The sequence below is a fragment of the Cetorhinus maximus genome, chromosome 6, assembly GCF_964194155.1.
Source record: "Cetorhinus maximus chromosome 6, sCetMax3.hap1.1, whole genome shotgun sequence".
Taxonomy (NCBI): domain Eukaryota; kingdom Metazoa; phylum Chordata; class Chondrichthyes; order Lamniformes; family Cetorhinidae; genus Cetorhinus; species Cetorhinus maximus.
This window is the reverse complement of record NC_135884.1, coordinates 75,795,242-75,816,110: the sequence shown is the minus strand read 5'-3', so window position 1 is coordinate 75,816,110 and position 20,869 is coordinate 75,795,242. Positions and strand designations below refer to the sequence as shown.

The 20,869-nt window shown below is 42.0% G+C and overlaps 1 protein-coding gene across 1 annotated transcript; it reads right to left on the bottom strand.

Annotated features, from left to right (window-relative positions):
* Positions 1-273: 273 nt before the first annotated feature.
* On the bottom strand, positions 274-20,869 carry tmem115 (transmembrane protein 115). The gene is made up of 2 exons (XM_078543866.1): positions 19,665-20,869; positions 274-2,279 (listed from the first exon to the last, which is right to left on the bottom strand). The coding sequence occupies exons 1-2, from the start codon at positions 20,516-20,518 to the stop codon at positions 2,087-2,089; spliced, it is 1,047 nt and encodes a 348-aa protein (XP_078399992.1). The 5' UTR covers positions 20,519-20,869; the 3' UTR covers positions 274-2,086.

The window sequence follows — 20,869 nt, the reverse complement described above, 5'->3', positions numbered from 1 at the left end:
AAAAGGCATTTGGGAACGAACTGGGGTTTTACGACAATTCAACAGAGTCACGGTGTTACTTTTACTGATTAATTTACCAGATTAAACAAAAACTGAATTCAAATTCCCAAACTGCCCTGATCGGATTTGCGCTCACATTTTCTGGATTATTAATCCAATAAAAATCATACTCATGATTTCTAATCACAAATCAAAGACAATTAAAAAATTGGAAAAAAACACTGGTTGATCAATTCAGCTGAAACAAATGTTTTTGGCGTTATGAGAAGTGAACACATGAGACTGCAAAGTTTATTGGATTGACCTGCGCAACTATGATACATAGGGATATATGAAAGAAACCTACAACTTAAGTGAAGCCCAGTAAAAGAGATTAGTCTGTTGGTAAATGCTACTCTGGTAAAGTACACAGCACAGCATTAAGACAATGACACCATCCACAGAAAATCAAAATAACACTAAATCACTTAGATGAAACTAATACTTGTTTTAAAAAATAATCTTACATTAAAGTATCTTGCACATTTAAATGCATTAAAATGATAGCCACTCTTCCTTGTTATATGTTTGCCATAATGATTATTAAATTCTTAGACAAAATTAGAATGGTGCTTTTATAGAAGAGATATGCCAAATGCTGACCACATTCAGCACTGTCTGACATTAATCACCTTGCAAAAAGTTTTGATTGGAAAGAGGAGATAGTTTTGCAACACTTTTAAATGGGACTCTCAAAAACACCAAGAGGTTTGTTGGACTGACTTCTTAACCCATTTCATGGAGGGTTTAGTAACCATATTAAATCATAGATGCGTTACGGACATTTGTCCGATTGCTGTTTCTGTTTGCTACTTGAGTCAAGTACGGTAACAGCTAGTTCTTGTATAAAAGGACAGAGATAAGGAACTGGGCCTTCTCAGATCTATATGTTTCACAAAAGAAAACAAGTCAAGAAGCTTATAAGGAAGTTAGTGGTTGTTTGAAGCGATTGTTTTCAAAAACCTTCACTGTCCCTTTTACAATTAGAGGATACAAAATACCATATTCCCAAGTCAGTTCACTCCAAATACACCTGTAGCCTTTACAGCTTTCATGCAGAAAATTCAGAGCCAGCACCAATAATTTGTCAGCCTTTTGAGAAGGTAATCTTCCAAACCTGTCCAATGCTGAGGTGAAGTGGGAGGAGGGGCAAACTTTTGCTTGCTTTCTCTCTCAAAAAAATCTCCAATCAGATTGAAGCAACTTTTACTGAGGGATCATACCATTCACACTCTTAGCTGAAGGATCAACAGGACAAGAAGCTCAACAAGGGAGCAAGGTGGGGAATACCAAGGGGCATCAAATTACCCAACATGATCGAATTTTGGATTCTGCTTACCCTTATGATCATATGTAACCTGGAATGTTATTAATTTTTCAGACACATGATGGCAGGAACTTAGTGAAAAGAAAAAAATTGCAAAAGGTAAATCCATTAAAATATTCTTGTGACAAGCTCAGACACAATAATGTGGATCACCAGAGATAGAAAACTACTGCCACAGGGATTCAGTGGTGCCAGCTTTCAATGTCCCACAGATAGCATGGTTTTGCAATGTGGAATATTATTCTTTTTGGCACATTATACAAAAGGACAACTTGGGAGCTATTTTCAGTCTGTTCCTTTTGATCTGATCTCAGTGGCAGCAATACCTCCTCTTGACTACCTTTCTTTACAACATTTCAATTATGCTAATTATTTGCTCTATTCAGAAAAGGACACTTCAAAAGACTGTAAATTAATGAAATTTCAGGACTAACTGCAAAAATTGCATCTAATTCACCATCAGTTCAAATGCCACCTCTAATAGTTATAGCCACCAGCTAGAGTTAAAGAAATATTAAATCCTGCTGAAGCCAGGCTATGAGCACCACAGTTGCACAGGCCTTTATAATCTTTTTTTTTTACTGCTGAACTTATTTTCCATACAGATTGAAGGTGCTGCAGTTAAACAGTTTGAAGTACTGATGCATATTGGTGGTATCTGTGCAGCAGTAAAGCCATTTCACTCCCACTCAATTGGACAATTTATCCATTGATGGTCTCTTAAGATCCTGATGAAAGTCCTTGGAATGCAATGTGTTCCGCTGCTCCAGAATCATCTCCATTGCTCTTGCTGCTCTCGGGAAGTAAAGGCATATCAGACAAATCTTCTTTGTCATCTTCATCCATACTGGGCCAAGCTACTTGATCTTCAACACGTTTCAGCCGTTCATTCAGGGCTTTCAATGCCAATTGTCTAGGGGCAAAAAGCAGAAGGGGAAAACATTTTGAATATTCAAAGTGCAAATCAGTTGAACATTCACCACATACCAAACAATCAAAACATTCCAAATCTAATAAATGAGATCAACAACAGATCCAAATGCTACCGATTCTTACTGCTTAGTGGCTGCTATATTCTTACCTGTACAGTTTATTGTTCAACCCTTCAACAAACTGTTGACAAAGTTGGAGTTACCAATCCTAGGAAGGTCTACACAAGAAGTATTTCAGGATATGGGTGTAAATAGTAAGCTCTTGTTTTACATCAATAGAAGCTCTGGTGACTCTTATAAAGAGAATTACTTGGGGGTATCCAGCACCCATTACAAATGCAGGGCTTTACTGTCTGAATTACCCAACATTAAAGTTAGCATCTTTACATTCATTCATTTGAAGGCATTCCCGATCATGCCTAAAGGTTCTTCCATGTTCTTTGGTCAGAAGCACCAAAAAAATCAAACAAGTCATTTTGAATTGGGGCTTGTACTCCATTTCATAGGTGAAAACTTCATACCCTGTCACTAGTTTTGCACAACAGGGAAGGTTTTTGGGGTGAAGGAATAGTTCTTTCAAATCTGCTTCTGTGTTCTAGTCCATCTCACAGTTTTAGATGATCAGTCTCTCTCCGCTGGCTACAAGAATCCCATGTGTTTGGGATTATTACAACCCAGCTCCTAGGTGGTATCAGCATAATATGGTCAATATTTCTGCACCAAATTTGTGGGAGTAGAACATTTGAATTTGACATGATAAGAGGCACATTTCTCAGGCTAGAGTTTTTACTTTGCATTTTGTTACCTGGCCTGCGAAGGCTCGATGCCAACAGCTGGTGACAGAAGTGGGACAAGTGCTCCATTCCTCAGCATGGCCATCCCTCACATTGATTAGCATAATAAGTCACAAAGAATGGAACATTTATCACTTATAGCATCCTGAGGTCAGGATTGAAGAGGCCAGGTGCAACAACAGTTCGGATACAGGCTGAACTAATCCACTCCAGCAGTGGTCTGATCCTGACATGGATCTGTTAGCTCAATGAGTGGAGCACTGAATCCTACAACACAGAACAGGCAGCTCAGTTTCAAACTCTAGGCCAGAGGGTCTTGTGTTTGAATGCTGGTAGGTTCACACAGCCCCTCATTCCTTCTGAAATTGATAAAATGAAAACCATGTATTAGGATGAGGAGAAAACCACAGGAGACAACACATGGCACTCGTCACATTGTCACAGTTTTAGCTGGAAATAGAAAACAGCAATGCACCCAAAAGGCATTCACACCTCTGTCAAAAACTCTGTCCTAATCCAGTTTAGCAATGTGATCTAATTACATCAGACATTCTCTACATTCTTGTGATCATTTTAAATCTTAATATTGGGTACTGAGAAACTGTCCCAAACTAACTTCATACAGGACCATACAAGCCATTAATGATAGGAAACTTTCGTAGACTGGACTAAAGTTAAGGTCCTAAAGGTGAAATGTCACAGTGCACTAAACCAAATCAGAGACGCATAAATTGCACAGCCCCAACTGGCAGTGGAGAGTATTCCATCCTGCTCCTGACTTCTACCTAATAGGTACTTATCATAGAATACCCAGCCTCTGGCCTGCTCTTGTAACCACTGCAGTATTTGGTTGGTCCAGTTTAGTTTCTGGTCAACAGTGATCCCCGGGATGTTGATTGTGGAAAACTCAGCCATTGCCAATGATGGTCATTGCCTGGCACTTGTGTACAAATGCTATTTACTATTTAGCAGCCGAAGCCTGGGTATGATCTGCATTTGGGAATGGTCTACATTATGTAAGAAATTGCAAATGGAATTGAACAGTTTGCACTCATCAGCAACAACACCATTTCTGACCCTCTGATAAAGGGAAAGTCATTGATGAAGCAGCTGAAGATGGTTAAGCCTAATGAAAGCTAAATTCAGGAAGATTTTTAAAACAGAGGAATCAATATAGGGAACAGGATTCTGGATATAATGGAGGTGAAAATCCTTGGATTATTTAAAACAATTGGATGTTACTGTGGGGATGATTTAGGAACTCGTTGGATATGTGAAGTAAGGTGGGCTAAATGGTCTTCCTGATCTTGCATGTGTGTCCATAATTGTCCTTTCCGGTCAGTGTGTTTATGTACCCTTCCCCTTGTGTTAGGTGTAAATTATGTGGTTTTAAGCTCTTAATCTAGAAATGCGGTGGTGATGGGGTGGCCTAATTCTAGAATATAAAATATTAAACTTGAGGATTTGGACAAATAATCTAGGCTGACACTTCAGTAGAGAGGGTGCTGCATTATCAGAGGTGCCATCTTTCAGATGAGACATTAAGTGAAATAAGGCTGATGGTTAGGCTGATACTGGGACAAAACCTGAGGCATGTCCAGGCAAACATACACTCCAAAAGCCCAGAGTCTGCCAACAAACAGAAAAATGAACATTCTTCAGCTAGATTACAGATTCACTCACAGTTGAGCAAAGTAGCTGCATGTAACTGACCCAAAGCAAAAAAACATAAGAAATAGGAGTAGGAGTAGGCCATAGCCCTTGAGCTGTTCTACCATTTAATAAGATCATGGTTGATCCTTGGCCTCAACTCCATTTTCCTGCCCAAACCTCATAATCCTAGATTCAGAGTCCAAAGTCCATCAATCTCAGCCTTGAATATACACCATGACTGAACATCCACCGCCCTTGGAGTAGAGTTCCAAAGATTCACAACACTCAGTAAAGACATTTCTCATCTCAATCTGAAATGGCCAACCCCTTATCCTGGGACCATGCCTCAGTGTTCTTGACTCTCCAGCCAGGGAAAACAGCATCTCAGCATCTACCCTGTGAAAATCTTATACTTCAATGAAATCTCCTCTCATCCTTCCAAACTACAGAACTCAATCTCTTTTCATAGAACAACCAGAGGAATCAATTTGGTGAACCTTAGGTGCATCCCCTCTAAGGCAAGTATATCCGTTCTTGGGCACAGAGACCAAAATTGGACACTATTTCAGGTTTGATCTCACCAAAGTCTTGCACTTTTGCAGCAAGATTCCCTTACTCTTGTACTCCAAATCACTTGCAATAAAGGTCAACATATCATTTGCCTTCCTCATTGCTTATTGTATCTTATATGTTAACTTTTTTTCATATACAAAGACGCCCAAATCCCTTTGAACAAACATTTAATAATTTCTTCAACATTTAAAAATGTTCTGATTCCCTACTCTTCCTACCAAAGTGACTATCCTCACATTTCCTCACCTTATATTCCATCTGCTACTTTGTTGCCCACTCACTTAACCCATCTATAGCTCTTTACAGACTTTGTGTCCTCCTCACAGCTTACTTTCCCACCTAGCTTTGCATTGTCACAAACTTGGGATACAGTACACTCAGTCTCTTCATCCAAGTCATTAACATAAGATGCAAATAGCTAAGGCCCCATCACTGAACCTTGTGGCAGGCCATTAGAAACAGCCTACCAACGTGAAAATTACCTGTTTATTCCTACTCCGTTTTTGTCTTTAAACTGATCCTCTATCCATGCTAATATAATACCATCAATCCCATTTACCTTCAGCAACAACCTATTGTATGGTGAAACTTAATAAAGCGTTCTGGTCCATAGGGGCAGAAAATGATCCCACTCCAGCTTGCCCTGTTCAATTTTTCTAGATGCCAGTGAGAGTGCTGCCTTGAAGCCCGAGTCAGAAGGTTGTAGGTTCATGTCAGACTCCAAAGGCTTGAGAATATAATCTAGGCTCACACTCCAGTGCAGTCCTGACAAATACTACACTGTCAGGAGGTGCCAACTTTCAGATGAGATGTTAAATCAAGGCCCTCTCAAGTGGACATAAAAGATTCCATGGCACTATTGAAGGAGGAGGCAGGGAGCTCTCTCTGGTGTCCTGGTCAATATTGATTGTTCAATCAACGCTTATGTCAGCCTGCTGTGTACATTTCCTACAACAGTGACTATGCTTCATAAAGTGAAGGATTTTGGGACATCCTGAGGGTATAAAAGGTACGATACAAATTCAAGTCTTTCTTTCACAGTGCACACTGACTCATCACAAAGAAGCAATAGTACAAAGCCTCGTAAATGACACTGGGGAAGTGTGTACACAAGAAATGGTTTATTCTACAACTGAAAAATATTAGTGGGTCATCTAAACTCTTTGGAATCCTCAAATGCATTTAGACAGAATTGTATTAATAGCATTCTTTGAAAAAAACAATTTAGTAGATTACAATCTACTTATGATACAAATGTGCATCTGTTGCAATGTGCCATCTCCTGCAAGGATCAAACAAAATTATCTAACATGCTTTTGGCTCCCAAAACTTGCTGTCAAAAGGAAACTTTGAGCATCAAGCTGAGAAAAAAGTCATAAAATGCAGCAATCCTGTCTTATTTTAACTCTGTAACACACCCATTAATAGTCACAGGTCCATCTGTTAAAAAAAAAATCTGCTAGAATCTTACCCCAAATTTAAACTCCATACAAGTGCCCGTCTGTAAAGCGCAAGGGAGCAAAGCCAACCTACTTTGAACAAGGAGTAATTTGTTCAAAACGTATGTATGATTGGCAGTAATTCAAATCCAGGAAGGGCCTCGTAGGAATATTTAAACAGTTACAAATTACAATCTTCTCCTTTGCTTTCAAGCAGCTGATTTTAAGGATTCTTGAACTATAAACATATATGCATCATATTACTGCCATTTATTGGGTTAAATTTAAAATAAGGTCCAATGTTATGATGCGCTACTAGGTATTGATGATGGGAGAGGTCCTATGGAGACAATGGATAATTCAGTGGAAAAAATAATCAATGAAATGGTTATATTCCAGCCAGTAACTTGCCTCTCCTACAGGATAGTCTAAAAATCATTCAAATCCTTCAATTAGATTCCATTCTATAACTCACTCCCGGCTATTCATTATTCCACATTTTAACCATGACAACCCAATTAAAATTCCACCTAAACTCAGACTCAAATTTCAGTTTGCTACTTGAAAAATGATCCAGCAGTAAGACATTGGGTCCTGACAACATCACAGCGGTTTGCTTAAGATCTATGCACTAGAACGAGCTGCTCCTCTAGCCAAGCTGCTCCAGTGCAACTCTAACATTGACTCCTACCAGGCTACATACATAGAAAGTAGAACAGCCTGGCCTTTTCTGCCCCATCAACCAAAGAAATGCCTGTTTACTAATAATCTGCTCCCCCAGAATCACATGGTTCCAGATCTCATGGCTTTTATCCTCACATAAATGTAAAAGGAGGGTAAAAGCAACTGTCCTCAGCAAACAGTATTGAAATAGCACCAAGGAGGATTAGCAAAACTGAGGTCATTGGGATCAAGGGGAAAACCCTTCACCTATGACCCTGGACAAATGGGAAGATGTTTGTGGTTGTTGGAGGCCAATCATCACTACCCCGGGAATTCACTGTCGGAGTTCTTCAGGGCAGTCTCCTAGGCTAAGCCATCTTCAACTGCTTCATCAATGACCTTTCCTCCAACATAAAGTTACCATCACTTATAATCAGTTCAGCTCCATTCACAATTCCACAAACACTGAAGCAAGTCTTGCAGTTGGTGTGCATATTTAAGTAACAAAAGGTAGCACTCATACCACATGAATGTCAGGCAATGACCATCTCTACCAAGAAAAAACCCAGCCACTTTTAACACCACCACCAATTTCCTCCACTAACCAGTGAACTGGACGAGCCCTTATCAAATCAGCAAGACCTCGACAATATCCAGGCTTGGGCTGACAAGTGGCAAGTAACATTTACACCACACAAATGCCAGGCAATGATCATCTTCAACAAGAGGGAATCTAACCATCGCCCCTTGACATTCAATGGTATTACCATTGCTGAATCCCCCACTATCAATATCCTGGAGGTTCCCATCGACCAGAAGCGGAACTGGAGCCATATAAATAGTGTGGCTACAAGAGCAGGTCAGAGGCTAGGAATCCTGCAGCGAGTAACTCACCTCCTGACTCCCCAAAGCCTGTCCACCATCTACAAGGCACAAGTCAGGAGTGTGATGGAATACTCTCAACTTGCCTGGATGAGTGCAGCTCCAACAACACTCAAGAAGCTTGACTCAATTCAGGACAAAGCAGCCCATTTGATTAGCACTGCATCCACAAATATTCACTCCCTTCACCACCGATGCACAGTAGCAGTAGTGTGTACCATCTACAAGATTCACTGCAGGAACTCACCAAGGCTCCTTAGACAGCACCTTCCAAACCCACAACCACTACCATCTAGAAGGGCAAAGGAAGCAGACACCTGGGAACATCACCACCTGGAAATTTCCCTCCAAGTCACACACCATCCTGACTTGGAAATATATCGCTGTTCCTTCACTGTCGCTGGGTCAAAATCCTGGAATTCCATTCCTAACAGCATTGTGGGTGTACCTACACCACATGGACTGCAGTGGTTCAGGAAGGCATCTCACCACCACCTTCTCAAGGGCAATTAGGGATGGGCAATAAATGCTGGCCTAGCCAGCGACACCCACATCTCATGAATGAATTTTTAAAAAACACCATGGCTACATAAGAATAGCAGAGGCTGAGTGCTCTGGTGAACAGCAAGTACCAACCTTTCAAAACCTCACCACCCAAAAGGCACAAGTCAGAATGTGATGGAATAATCACCACTTGCCCGAAAAGGTGTAACTGCAACATTTTAAAAATTCAGCAATATCCAAGACAGAGTAACCAGCTTGATTAATGTCCCTGTCACTGGATTCAATAAATACTCACTGTGCTATGTAGGCACAGTGCCTACATATGAACTATCGACAAGACTTACTATGCAGCAGCTTACTAAGCTTATTTCAACAGGTCACCTTCTCCTCTGACTCCTATCACTATGGACAACAGCAGCAACTTCATAGGGATACACTTCCAAGTTGCCCTCCACATTTTGCATCATCCCAATTTCTCACTGTTTCTTCCTCATCACGGCGTTAAATTCTTGTAATTCCGACCTAACACCATCACATTCATTCCTGCTTTCAGTTATATGTACAAACATCCAGACCCCACCATTAATTTTCCATTTCAAATCACTCTCGAACCTTTATCATTCCAGCCTGTAATTCATTCCTGTGTAACCATTCTTCTGGGTAAATAAAGAAAGAGCATTATACTTAAACTTTAAAAGACTTTGGCACCACTGCATTTGGAATTGCTGTGTCCAGTTTTGGTGCCTATCATTAAAGGATACTAAGGCTTGAAAGAAGGTGCAGGCGGGGCACCAGATCGATGCCTCATCTTAGGTGTCTTATTTCCATGAGAGACTCCAATAGCTACAGCTCTATACTTTAGAGATGCACAGGTATTCTGGGTAATCTAGATATTTAAATTAGATACTTAAATTTCAAGTGGGATGGGGAATCATGATGGACATGATCGCAGTCTGGATGAACTTGAGGGGTCTTTTCCCTCATCATGATTCACATACAGTCCAGTTGAACAACAGACTATTTTGTACAGCCTCTCATCCCCACAGGGCCATCTGTCACTTGTTTCCATGTTGTGCTTTCACAGAGCACTGACCCTTGTTCTGCTATTAACACATTCTACTTTTACCTTTATGCCACAATCAGCACCTTCTTTAGTCTTTACCACCACCATTAACATTCCCTTTGTCTTCTGTCCATGACATCTTTGTCAATCTCTCTTTAGCTCCCACCTATCCCTGACTTTCTATCTTATAGAAACATAGAAACTAGGAGCAGCAGTAGGCCATTCGGCCCTTCGAGCCTGCTCCGCCATTCATTATGATCATGGCTGATCATCCAACTCAATAGCCTGCTCCCGCTTTCTCCCCATATCCTTTGATCCCTTTTGCCCCAAGAGCTATATCTAACTCCTTCTTGAAAGCATACAATGTTTTGGTCTCAACTACTTTCTTTGGTAACGAATTCCACAGGCTCACCACTGTCTGGGTGAAGAAATTTCTCCTCATCTCAGTCCTAAATGGTCTACCCCATATCTTCAGGCTGTGACCCCTGGTTCTGGACTCCCCCACCATCAGGAACATCCTTCCTGCATCTACCCTGTCTAGTCCTGTTAGAATTTTATAGGTTTCTATGAGATCCCCCCATATTCTTCTGAACTCCAGTGAATATAGTCCTAATCGACTCAATCTCTCCTCATATGTCAGTCCCACCATCCCAGGAATCAGTCAGGTAAACCTTCGCTGCACTCCCTCTATGGCAAGTACATCCTTCCTCAGATAAGGAGACCAAAACTGCACACAATATTCCAGGTGTGGTCTCACCAAGGCCCTGTACAATTGCAGCAAGACATCCCTGTTCCTGTACTCGAATCCTCTCGATATGAAAGCCAACATACCATTTGCCTTCTTTACTACCTGCTGCACTGCATGCTTACCTTCAGCGACTGATGTACAAGGACACCCAGGTCTTGTTGCACATTCCCCTCTCTCAATTTATTGCCAGATAATAATCTGCCTTCCTGTTTTTGCTACTAAAATGGTTAACCTCACATTTATCCACATTATACTGCATCTGCCTTGCATTTGCCCACTCACTCAGCTTGTCCAAATCACACTGAAGCATTTCTGCATCCTCCTCATAGCTCACCCTCCCACCCAGCTTTGTGTCATCTGCAAATTCGGAGATATTACATTTAGCCCCTTCATCTAAATCATTAATATATATTGTGCATAACTGGGGTCCCAGCACCAATCCCTGCGGTACCCCACTAGTCACTGCCTGCCATTCGGAAAAAGACCCGTTTATTCCTACTCTTTGTTTCCTGTCTGCCAACCAGTTTTCTACCATCTCAATACACTACCCCCAATCCCATGCGCTTTAATTTTACACGCCTGCTTAAACAGTATAAAATCCATCACATTTCTACTTCTCTTCAGCTCTGAAGAAGAGTCATACGGACTCGAAATGTTAACTCTGTTTCTCTCTCCACAGATGCTGCCAGACCTGTTGGGTTTTATCAGCATTTTCTGCTTCTTTTTTTCATATTTCCAGCATCTGCAGTATTTTGTTTTCATCAAGATGTTTGTTTACCTTTGTTTAGGCACGTTAACCAAAACTGACCCAATGATTTAATAATTGCAATGTAAAGCCTAAGAACTACTTTGCAGATTTACAATCTATTGTTATTATTAGTTTTTTTAAAGAATGCATTATCTGAACACTGGAAGTGATTGGCCTTTTAAAAGAATATGCCGGATAACACAAAGTTTACTGTACAACTTTCACTACAGGGGGAGGCCATTTATCCTCTCGTGCCTGTTCCACCATTCAATGAGATCATGGCTGATCTGTAACCTAACTCCATATACCCGCATTTACCCCATACCTCGTAATACCTCTGGTTAACAAAAATCTATCAATCTATCTGCGATTTCAAATTAACAATTGATCAACTGCAGTTTGCAGGAAAGAGTTACAAACATTTACTGCCCTGTGTTTGTGGAAGTGATTCCTAATTTCACTCCTGAAAAGCTCTACCCCTCTAAATTTTTTGCCCCCTAGTCCTAGACACCCCAACCAATCTTTTCCCTTAATATCTTGGAAAACTTTGATCAAACATTAACCTTTAACCTTCTAAATTCCAGGGAGCACAACACTGTTTAATCTCTCCTCATTGCTTAACCCTTGGGTCCAGGCATCATTTTAGTAAATCAATGCTGTACTCACTGTTAAGGTCAATTTATCCTTCCTAAGCCATGATGCATAGAACAGCACACACCACTCCAGGTGTGGTCTAACCAGGCTGTGTTTTGCTGAAGTATGACTTCTACCCTCTTGTACTCTGGTCCTCTAGATATAAAAGTTAGCATTCCATTAGACTTTCATAGAATGGTTACAGCACATTCAACCCATCATGTCTGTGCTGGCCCTCCAAAAGAGCAATTCACCTAGTACCATTCTCCCCATAGCCTTGTGCATTCCTCCTTTTCAGATAATGATCTAATTCTCTTTTGAAAGCCTTGATTAAACCTGCCTCCATCGCACTTTCAAACAGCACATTCCGGATTCTAACCACTCGCTAGTGAAAAGGTTTATCCTCATGTCGCCATTGCTTCTTTTACCGCTTACTTTAAATCTCTGTCCTCTGGTTCTCAATCCTTCCACTAATGGGAACAATTTCTCCCCATTTACCCTGTCCAGACCCCTCATGATTTTGAACGCCTCTATCAGATCTCCTCTCAACCTTCTCTTCTCCAAGGATAACAATCCCAACTTCCCTGATCCTTCTATGTAACTGAAGTTCTTCATCCCTGGAACCATTCTCGTCCAGCTTTTCTGCACTCTCTCCAACGTCTTCACATCCTTCCTATAGTGTGGTGCCCAGAACTGGATATGATACTCCAATTGAGGCTGAACCAGTGTTTTATACAGGTTTAACATAACTTTATTTCTTTCATACTCTATGTCCCTATTGATAAAGTCCAGGATGTTGTATGTTTTATCAATCACGCTCTCAATCTGTCCTGCCATCTTCAATGATTTATACATCCAGGTCTCTCTGCTCATGCACCCCCTTTAGAATTGTGCCCTTTATTTTATATTGTCTCTCTGTGTTCTTCCTACCAAAATGAATCACTTCACACATGTCTGGATTAAATTTCACCTGCCACTTGTCTGCCATTCCACAAACAAGTCTATATCCTTTTGAAGTTCTACACTCTCCTCCTCACAGTTCACAATACTTCCAAGTTTTGTATCGTTTGCAAGTTTTGAAATTGTGCCCTTTGCACCAAGGTCTTGGTCATTAATATATATCAGGACAAGCAGGGGTCCTAACACTGACCACTGAGGAACTCCACTATAAACCTACCTCCAGTCCCAAAAACAACCATTCACCACTACTCTCTGTTTCCCCTCAATCAGCCAATTCATGTTGCCACTGTTCCTTTTATTCATGAGCTATAACTTTGCTCACAAGTCTGCTGTCTGGCACTTTATCAAATGCCCTTTTTCAAAGCCCAGGTACACCACGTCAACCCTCTCTGTTACTTCATCAAAAAACGAAAGCAAGCTAGTTAAGCATGATTTGCCCTCATCAAATCCATACTGGGTCTCCTTAATTAACCCACATTTGCCCCAAGTGACTGTGAATTATTGTTTCTAAAAGCTTCTTCACCAGCGAGGTTAAACTGTCTGGTCTGTATTTCCTGGGTTTATCTTTACACCCTTTTTTGAACAAAAGTGTAATATTTACAATTCTCCAGTGCTCTGGCACCATCCCTGAGTCTAAGGACGATTGCAAAATTAAGGCCAATGTCTCCGCAATTTCCACTCTGACTTCCCTCAGCATCCTTGGAAGCATCTCATCCAGTCCTGGTGTCTTATCAACTTTAAGTACAGACAGCTTAGTCAATGCCTCATTATCAATTTTAAGCCCTTCCAGTGTCTGAATTACCTCCCCTTTCACTATGGCCGGGTAGCATCTTCTTCCTTGGTAACGACAGGTGCGTAAATCCCTTTTTGGTCCCTAATCTGCCCCACTCCTCTTATCACCCTTTTTCCTATTTATAGCCCTATAAAGGCTCTTTGAACCTCCACTGTTTCTAACTTTTCATCATTTAGAAAGTACCATGTTTTATCCTTTTTAGGTCCAAATTGGATGACCTCACAGCTGCTTGCACTGAAATCCATTTGACACAGTTTTCCTCATTCACTTACAATATATTTTTGTCATTTTATGCTTGCACCTAAATTGCTTACAATACTGCCTCTCTTTGTGCCATTGGCAAATTTGGATTCCTGACTTTCTAACCATCATCTAAATTAGTGAATACAGTGAATTGTTGAGGTCCCACCACATATCCTTGTGGGACACCACTAGTCCCTCTCTGCCCAATATCACTACCGTCCATATATAAAAGCAAAATACTGCGGATGCTGGGAATCTGAAACAAAAACAGCAAATGCTGGAAAATCTCAGCAGGTCTAACAGCATCTGTGGAGAGAAAAACAGAGTTAACATTTCGAGTCCATATGACTCGTCTTCAGACTCTTCTTCACTACTCTCCAACTCCTGTCACTGGCTATTTCCTAACCAGATCAATGATTTGTCTTCAATTTCATTAGTTTTAACTTTAGTTAACAGTTTCTTCTGACAGACAAACGTCTTCTGGAAATCCAAATAAATAACATCCATAAAATTTCCCCTGCCCACTACTTTGGTTACCTCTGCAAAAAATTCAGTCAGATTGGTCATGTTCTCTCTGATCAGCTGAAAAATTTCAAGGTGTTTAGTCACCTTAAGACTAGCAATTTCCCAACAGCTGGCCTTAAATTCCATGGCTTCCTCTCTGACCTTTCTCAAATAAGAGAGAGCCATGTACAATTTTCCAATCAAAAGGAACAATTCCAAATTGGGAGAACTTGGGAAAATTATTGTTAGGGCATCTACAATGTTCTCATCTACTTCTTTTAAAACCCAGGATGGAAGCCATCTAGCCCTGAGGATTTATCACTCTTTAGTGCCAATAATTTATCCATTACTGTTATCCTACATAACTTAATTTTTTGGATCCCTAATTAAATAATAATTTCCTTGGGATATCTGGCATGCTGACATCATCCTCTGTTGTAAACACTGATAGAATTATTCAGCATAATCACCATTTTCTTGTCATTAACAATATCATTATCAGATAGAGATGTCACATTACTTCTTGCTGCTATCTTTTTCCTGATGTAATTGTGATGGTTTTGTGTTATTTTGATATCCTTTGCGAGTTTATTTTCATGCTTCCCTTTTTTGGTTATTATCTGCTTTTCCATCTTTTGCTGTTCTTTGTACCTTTCCCATTCCATTTTTTTTGTGTTTTCTTTTATTATTCGGTCTTACATCTTTATTTGCCCAAAGTTGTCTTTTTCGGCAAACAGAATTCCTGCACTTTAGGGTATAAACTGATCCTGTAACCATTAGAGCTCTAATGTTTTACACACGTTTCCTATTTCTCTCTGTGCAGTAGCAGACCCTGTTCACTCTTTTGCTCTAGCTAAATAGTTCAGCACAGTTTGCTTTGATTTCTGGACATGTTAAGTAGCTTCCATGACCCATAAGCCTTTCCCAATTCCATCCTTCGTTATTTTGAAACGATTCATGCACACTCTGTTGAGTGGCTAGGAAAATCATTCCTTCTTGCATTGCATCACACATTTAATTCCCCATTTCCCCAAGTCTTATTTCACTGGACCATGATTCCAGTTCGTTTCCTTGTGCTTGTTTTTCTTCTCTCATTTGGTCTGCACACATTCTTGTGGAAAACTGGTGGGCATTAAAGGAGATTCAGGGAAAAGGTTACCAAATCCACATGCCATACTGATAAAAAAAAGATCAGTTGCAATTTAAAAGTGCATCATATCCTATTCTGATTCCGATGCTGTGAGGGAGAGGGAGGGGGAAAGAGGGATTGAACGGTTAGGTTGAGCACCTGTCAGCAAAGTTTGACTAGTTTATTTTCCAAGAATGTGAGCAGTCCCATCAGTCCCTTTCAGGATGATCTCCAACTATTGCTTTTATTTCAGACTGCCCTGCAAAAGGTTTGATTCTTTGCAAACAAGCCCTTTCTAATGCATTTCCTGAATTCTTGGCCTCACTGAAGCTGCTTCAGGCACATACATGTTCACACATATACCTTGTCCACACTGTCATAGCAGCATTCTGGTTCACATTGTCTCATCACATTATCCCTCCAACACCTTATAAAGCCTTTCAGCCCCTGCTCCCGTTCCACACCTTTCAGCCCTTCCCCCGTTCCACACCTTTCAGCCCCTGCTCCCGTTCCACACCTTTCAGCCCCTGCTCCCGTTCCACACCTTTCAGCCCCTGCTCCCGTTCCACACATTTCAGCCCCTGCTCCCGTTCCACACCTTTCAGCCCCTGCTCCCGTTCCACACCTTTGAGTGCCCCCACTGTTCCACACCTTTCTTTCAAAAGTCCTCTCTGTCTACTGGGCAGCCAAGTCCTTTACCAAAGTCCTTGCTGGGCCATTTTCAACCTTTGGTGATTTTAACCAACACTTACAATTGCCCATAAACCTCTATATCATCCCCCTACTTCCATTCACCTATCCTCATTCGCCCTCACACTGCATATCCACTCATCTAGCCTAACACCTCATCACTTTGTGAGATTACAACAGAAAGTGCCACCTCCATTATTTCGGCTAACTGGTTGCTCTCCAGCTTCTAAATCAGACCATTGTGGATACAATCTATTCTGCAGAGATCTGAGCACATAATCTAGGTTGATACTTGTAGAGAACAGGAAGCAAAGTGATTATGTTACGGGACTAGTCATCCGGAGACCCGGAACATTATCTGAAGAGTTGCAAATGGTGCTGAACACTGCAGTCATCAGCAAACATCCCCACATCTGACCTTATGTAGAAGGGAAGGCCACTGATGAAGCAGTTGAAGATGGTTGGGCCTAGGACACTACCCTGATATATAAAAAATAGGAGCAGGAGTAGGTAATTTGGCCCTACGAGCTTGCTCTGCCATTCAATATGATCATGGCTGATTCTCTGTCTCAACACCGTACTCCCACTCTCTCCCAATACCCCTTGTTGCCGTTAGAGTCTAGAAATCTATTTCCTTCTTAAATATATTCAGTGACTCAGCCTCCACAGCCTCCTGTGGTAGAGAATTCCACAGATTCATCACCCTCTGAGTGAAGAAGTTTCTCCTCATCTCAGTCCTAAATGTCATCTCAGTCCTACCCCATATCCTGAGATTATGACCCCCTTGTTCTAGACCCCCCCCCAGCCAGAGGAAACATCATCCCTGCGTCCAGTCTGTCCATCCCCGTCAGAATTTTATATGTTTCAATGAGATCCCCTCTCATTCTTCCAGTGAATACTGGTCTAGTTGACCTAATCTCTCCTCATACGACAATACTGCCATCCCAGGAATCAGTCTGGTGAACAGTCTGAAGAACTCCTGCAGCGATATCCAGGGGTTGAGATAACTGCCTTCCAGCAACCATCTTCCTTTGTGCTAGGTATGACTCCAACCAGTGGAGAGTTTTCCCCCAAACCCCATTGACTCCAGTTTTGCCAGGGCTCCTTGATACTGCACTTGGTTAAATTCTGCTTCGATGTCATGGACAGTCACTCTCACCTCATCTCAAGTTCAGCTCTTTTTTCTGTGTTTGGTAATCAGGTGAGGTGCTGAGTGGTCTTGGTTGGACATCATTCTAGGGTTATCCTGATGGAAAAAGGCAATCCCAGATGCTTTGACAATTAACTACCTCCTCAAATCCCTCCCTCAAAGCCAGATGACAGAGAACATCACAGGAATTAAAACATGGGAACAGTCTGTTCAGCTTAACCAAACAGTGCTAATATTTACCTTCTACACAAGCAGTATTCTAACCCCATGTTCCCTCTAGCCCACTTTCTTTCAGGGCAATTAGGGATGGGCAATAAATGCAGGCCAAGCCAGCAACACATGAATGAATTTTAAAAAAGCTAACTATCTAACCTGTCCTTAAATGTTGCCATAGCAGCTACTTCTGTCATTAACTCTGATGATAGATTCCACAAGCCTTTGGACAATCATTTCTCCTGTGTTTCCTAAATTGCTTACATTTAATTTTGTATTTATACCCTTCATTCAAGACCCCTCAACTACAGGAAAGTCAACTTCTATCTATCTTACTACATCTTATCAATTTTAAACACCTTTTAAATCTGTAATCTTCTCTCTTCGATTGAAAACAGCCACAATTTTTCAAGTTATTTTTTGCCTATCTATTTCCTTACACTAAGCAGCATCCTAGTGAATCTGTACTGCACCTTGGACATCCTTCTTGTAGATTGCAGCTCAAAACTGCACTCAGTACCCCAATTGTGGGCTTACTAAGGTTTGATATTGATCACATTCAGCTTTAATATTCTAGTCCTCTTGTAATAAAACCTTTGCTCTTCAATGGCCTTATCCACTTTAAGTGCTACATTTAATGTCTTCTATATTCTAACCCCCAAATCCCTCTGCCTTCTGACAGTCAATTTTCTCCTGTTAGAAACATATTTAAAAGTAAAACGTACACTCACCTTTACTGATGTAAAATTCCATCTGCCAGTACATTTCCTATTATACAACAGCTTGTATTTATATACCAAATGTGACAAATTGTCCCAAGGCACTTCACAGGAGAATTATCAAAATGTAACATCAAGTCATATAAGGAGGTTTCACATAAGATAGCTAAAAGCTTGGTCAAAGAGGTAGATTTAAGTGTCTTAAAAGGAGGAAAGTGAGGTAGAGGGGTGAAGAGATTTATGGAGGGAATTCCAGAGCTTAGGTCCTAGGCAACTGAAGGCACAGCCACTAATGGTACAAGAATTAAAATCGGGGATGCTCAAGAAGCCAGAATTAGATGACTTGGGATAATTGTGGAGGTGGAGGAGATTGCAGATGGGTGAGGCCATGGAGGGATTTGAAAATAAAGGTGAGAATTTCAAAATCAAGACTTTGCTTAGCTGGGAGCAAATGTAGGTCAGCGAGCACAAAGGTGATGGGAGAATAGGACCTGCAACAAGGAGACAGGCAGCAGAGATTTTGATGACCTCAGGTTTGTGGAGGGTACAATGTGAGGCCTAGTCAGTAGTGCATTAGAATAGTCAAGTCTCAATGTAACAAAGGAATAGATTAGGGTTCAGCAGCAAATGAGCTGAGATGGGGGAAAATCAGGCAATGTAATGAAGGTGGAAATAGGCGACATTGGTGATGCATATGGGGTTGCAAGCTCATCTCGCAGTTAAATATGATACAGAGGTCGTGAACAATCTGGTTCAGCCTCTGACAGGTGCCAGGGAAATAGATGGAGTCAGTAGCTAGGGAATGCAGTTTGTGCCAGGGTCCAAAGACAATGGCTTCAATCTCTGCAATATTTAACTGGAGAAATTTCTCCTCACCCAGTACTGGATGTTTGACAAGCAGTCTCATAGTTTAGAGATAGTGGAGGAGTCACGGCAGGTGGTGGCGAGGTAGAGCTGGGTATTGGCAAAGTGCATACATGTGAAAATGGACACATTGTGTTTTTGGATGGTGTCACCAAAGGTCAGGATGTAGATGAGAGTAGGGTGGGAGCGCATGTACATCACATCTGCTGCATTGAAAGGAAGATTTTACTTGACAAACCAAAAACCCATGTTAACTGTTTTTAATTATTTCCTCTTCAATTATATCGTTAATAAATTGATCTTTAAAGATTTCAGAATTTCCTTCAATATTGATGTTAAACTAAAACCAAAATTTCCCAATATGACTTTTCAGAAACGGAAAGGAATGTTGCTCTAAGTACCTTCTCCGTTCTGCATCTTGTGGGTCGGTGCCAGGCAGGCTTATTGTAATGGATGACGGTGCCCCAACATCATATCGCTTGACTGTCTTCTTACATATTCTGAGCTTCACCAGCACACTGTAGATCACATTGGCCACCATGGAGACAAGTGGCTGCAGGATCTCAGGGAAAAAAGTGGCAAATGCGAAGTGGTCAGACATGTCTCCTCGGCCACGGCTATGTTTTTGATAGAAACGAAGATAAACCCAGCTGGACAGGAGGCCGTACCCGTAAGATGCCAGCAGTGAACTACTGAGAAGCATCGTTAACCGCAGGACACCAATAATAGCCAACACCATCATTGGGACATCTTTCATTCGCACCTGTGGCACCTTTATCACCACTGTGTCTGCCATGGTCTGCTTCAAAGCCACCAACACTCCACCAACAAAGCCCCACATGCCATGGATGCGCACAGTAAATAAGTAATCCAGGTTGAAAGTTGCCACATAGGTCAGGAGGTAAGAAAGTCCTCCAAGGATTCCCACTGACACATTGATGACTGTGAAGAAGATGAGGAGCTCCAGGGCTCCCCAGAGAGGTTCCAGGAGCCTGCCAGCCACCACCACCGCCCCCAGACCAATAACTACATCCCAGATATGATTCTCCACCACAGCGTGGGTCAACAGGGTCCACACCCAGAAATTGGGTGGGAAGAGGTAGCCCGGGGTGACCCCCAGGCCGTGTACCGTGTCCATCAGGAAGGAGAGGCAGTAAAGGCTCAGCACAGTCCCACACACGGATTTCACCACCACACTGGTGCTGGCTGCAGCCGCCAGGAAATGCTGCCTGGCCACCGGCAGGTACCGGCTCATGGCGGCGGCGGCTGGGCTTGGCCTGGGCTCAGCGGCAAGCGGACACTCGGCCGGGGAAATACATGGGCTGCACGGCCAGCCCTTGGCCACTGCGGCCCGCCGCCGGCAGCAGCCCGGCTCGGGGAGGCGAGGCCGGGGTCACTAGGCCTCTCCCTCGGGGACCCGTCTTGTCGTCAGCTCAATCACAACAGGGCCGCCTCCCCGGGGCCGAGCGGCGTCTCCTGCTTCTTAAAACGGCGATCGCCGGTCCTGAGGCCAAAACCGGGATCGCGCTCGCGGCTCCGAGGTGCCCAGAACAAGAGCCAAGCGGCCTCCACACTGCCAGCCGCCCGCCCTCTGCCCCGCACTGAC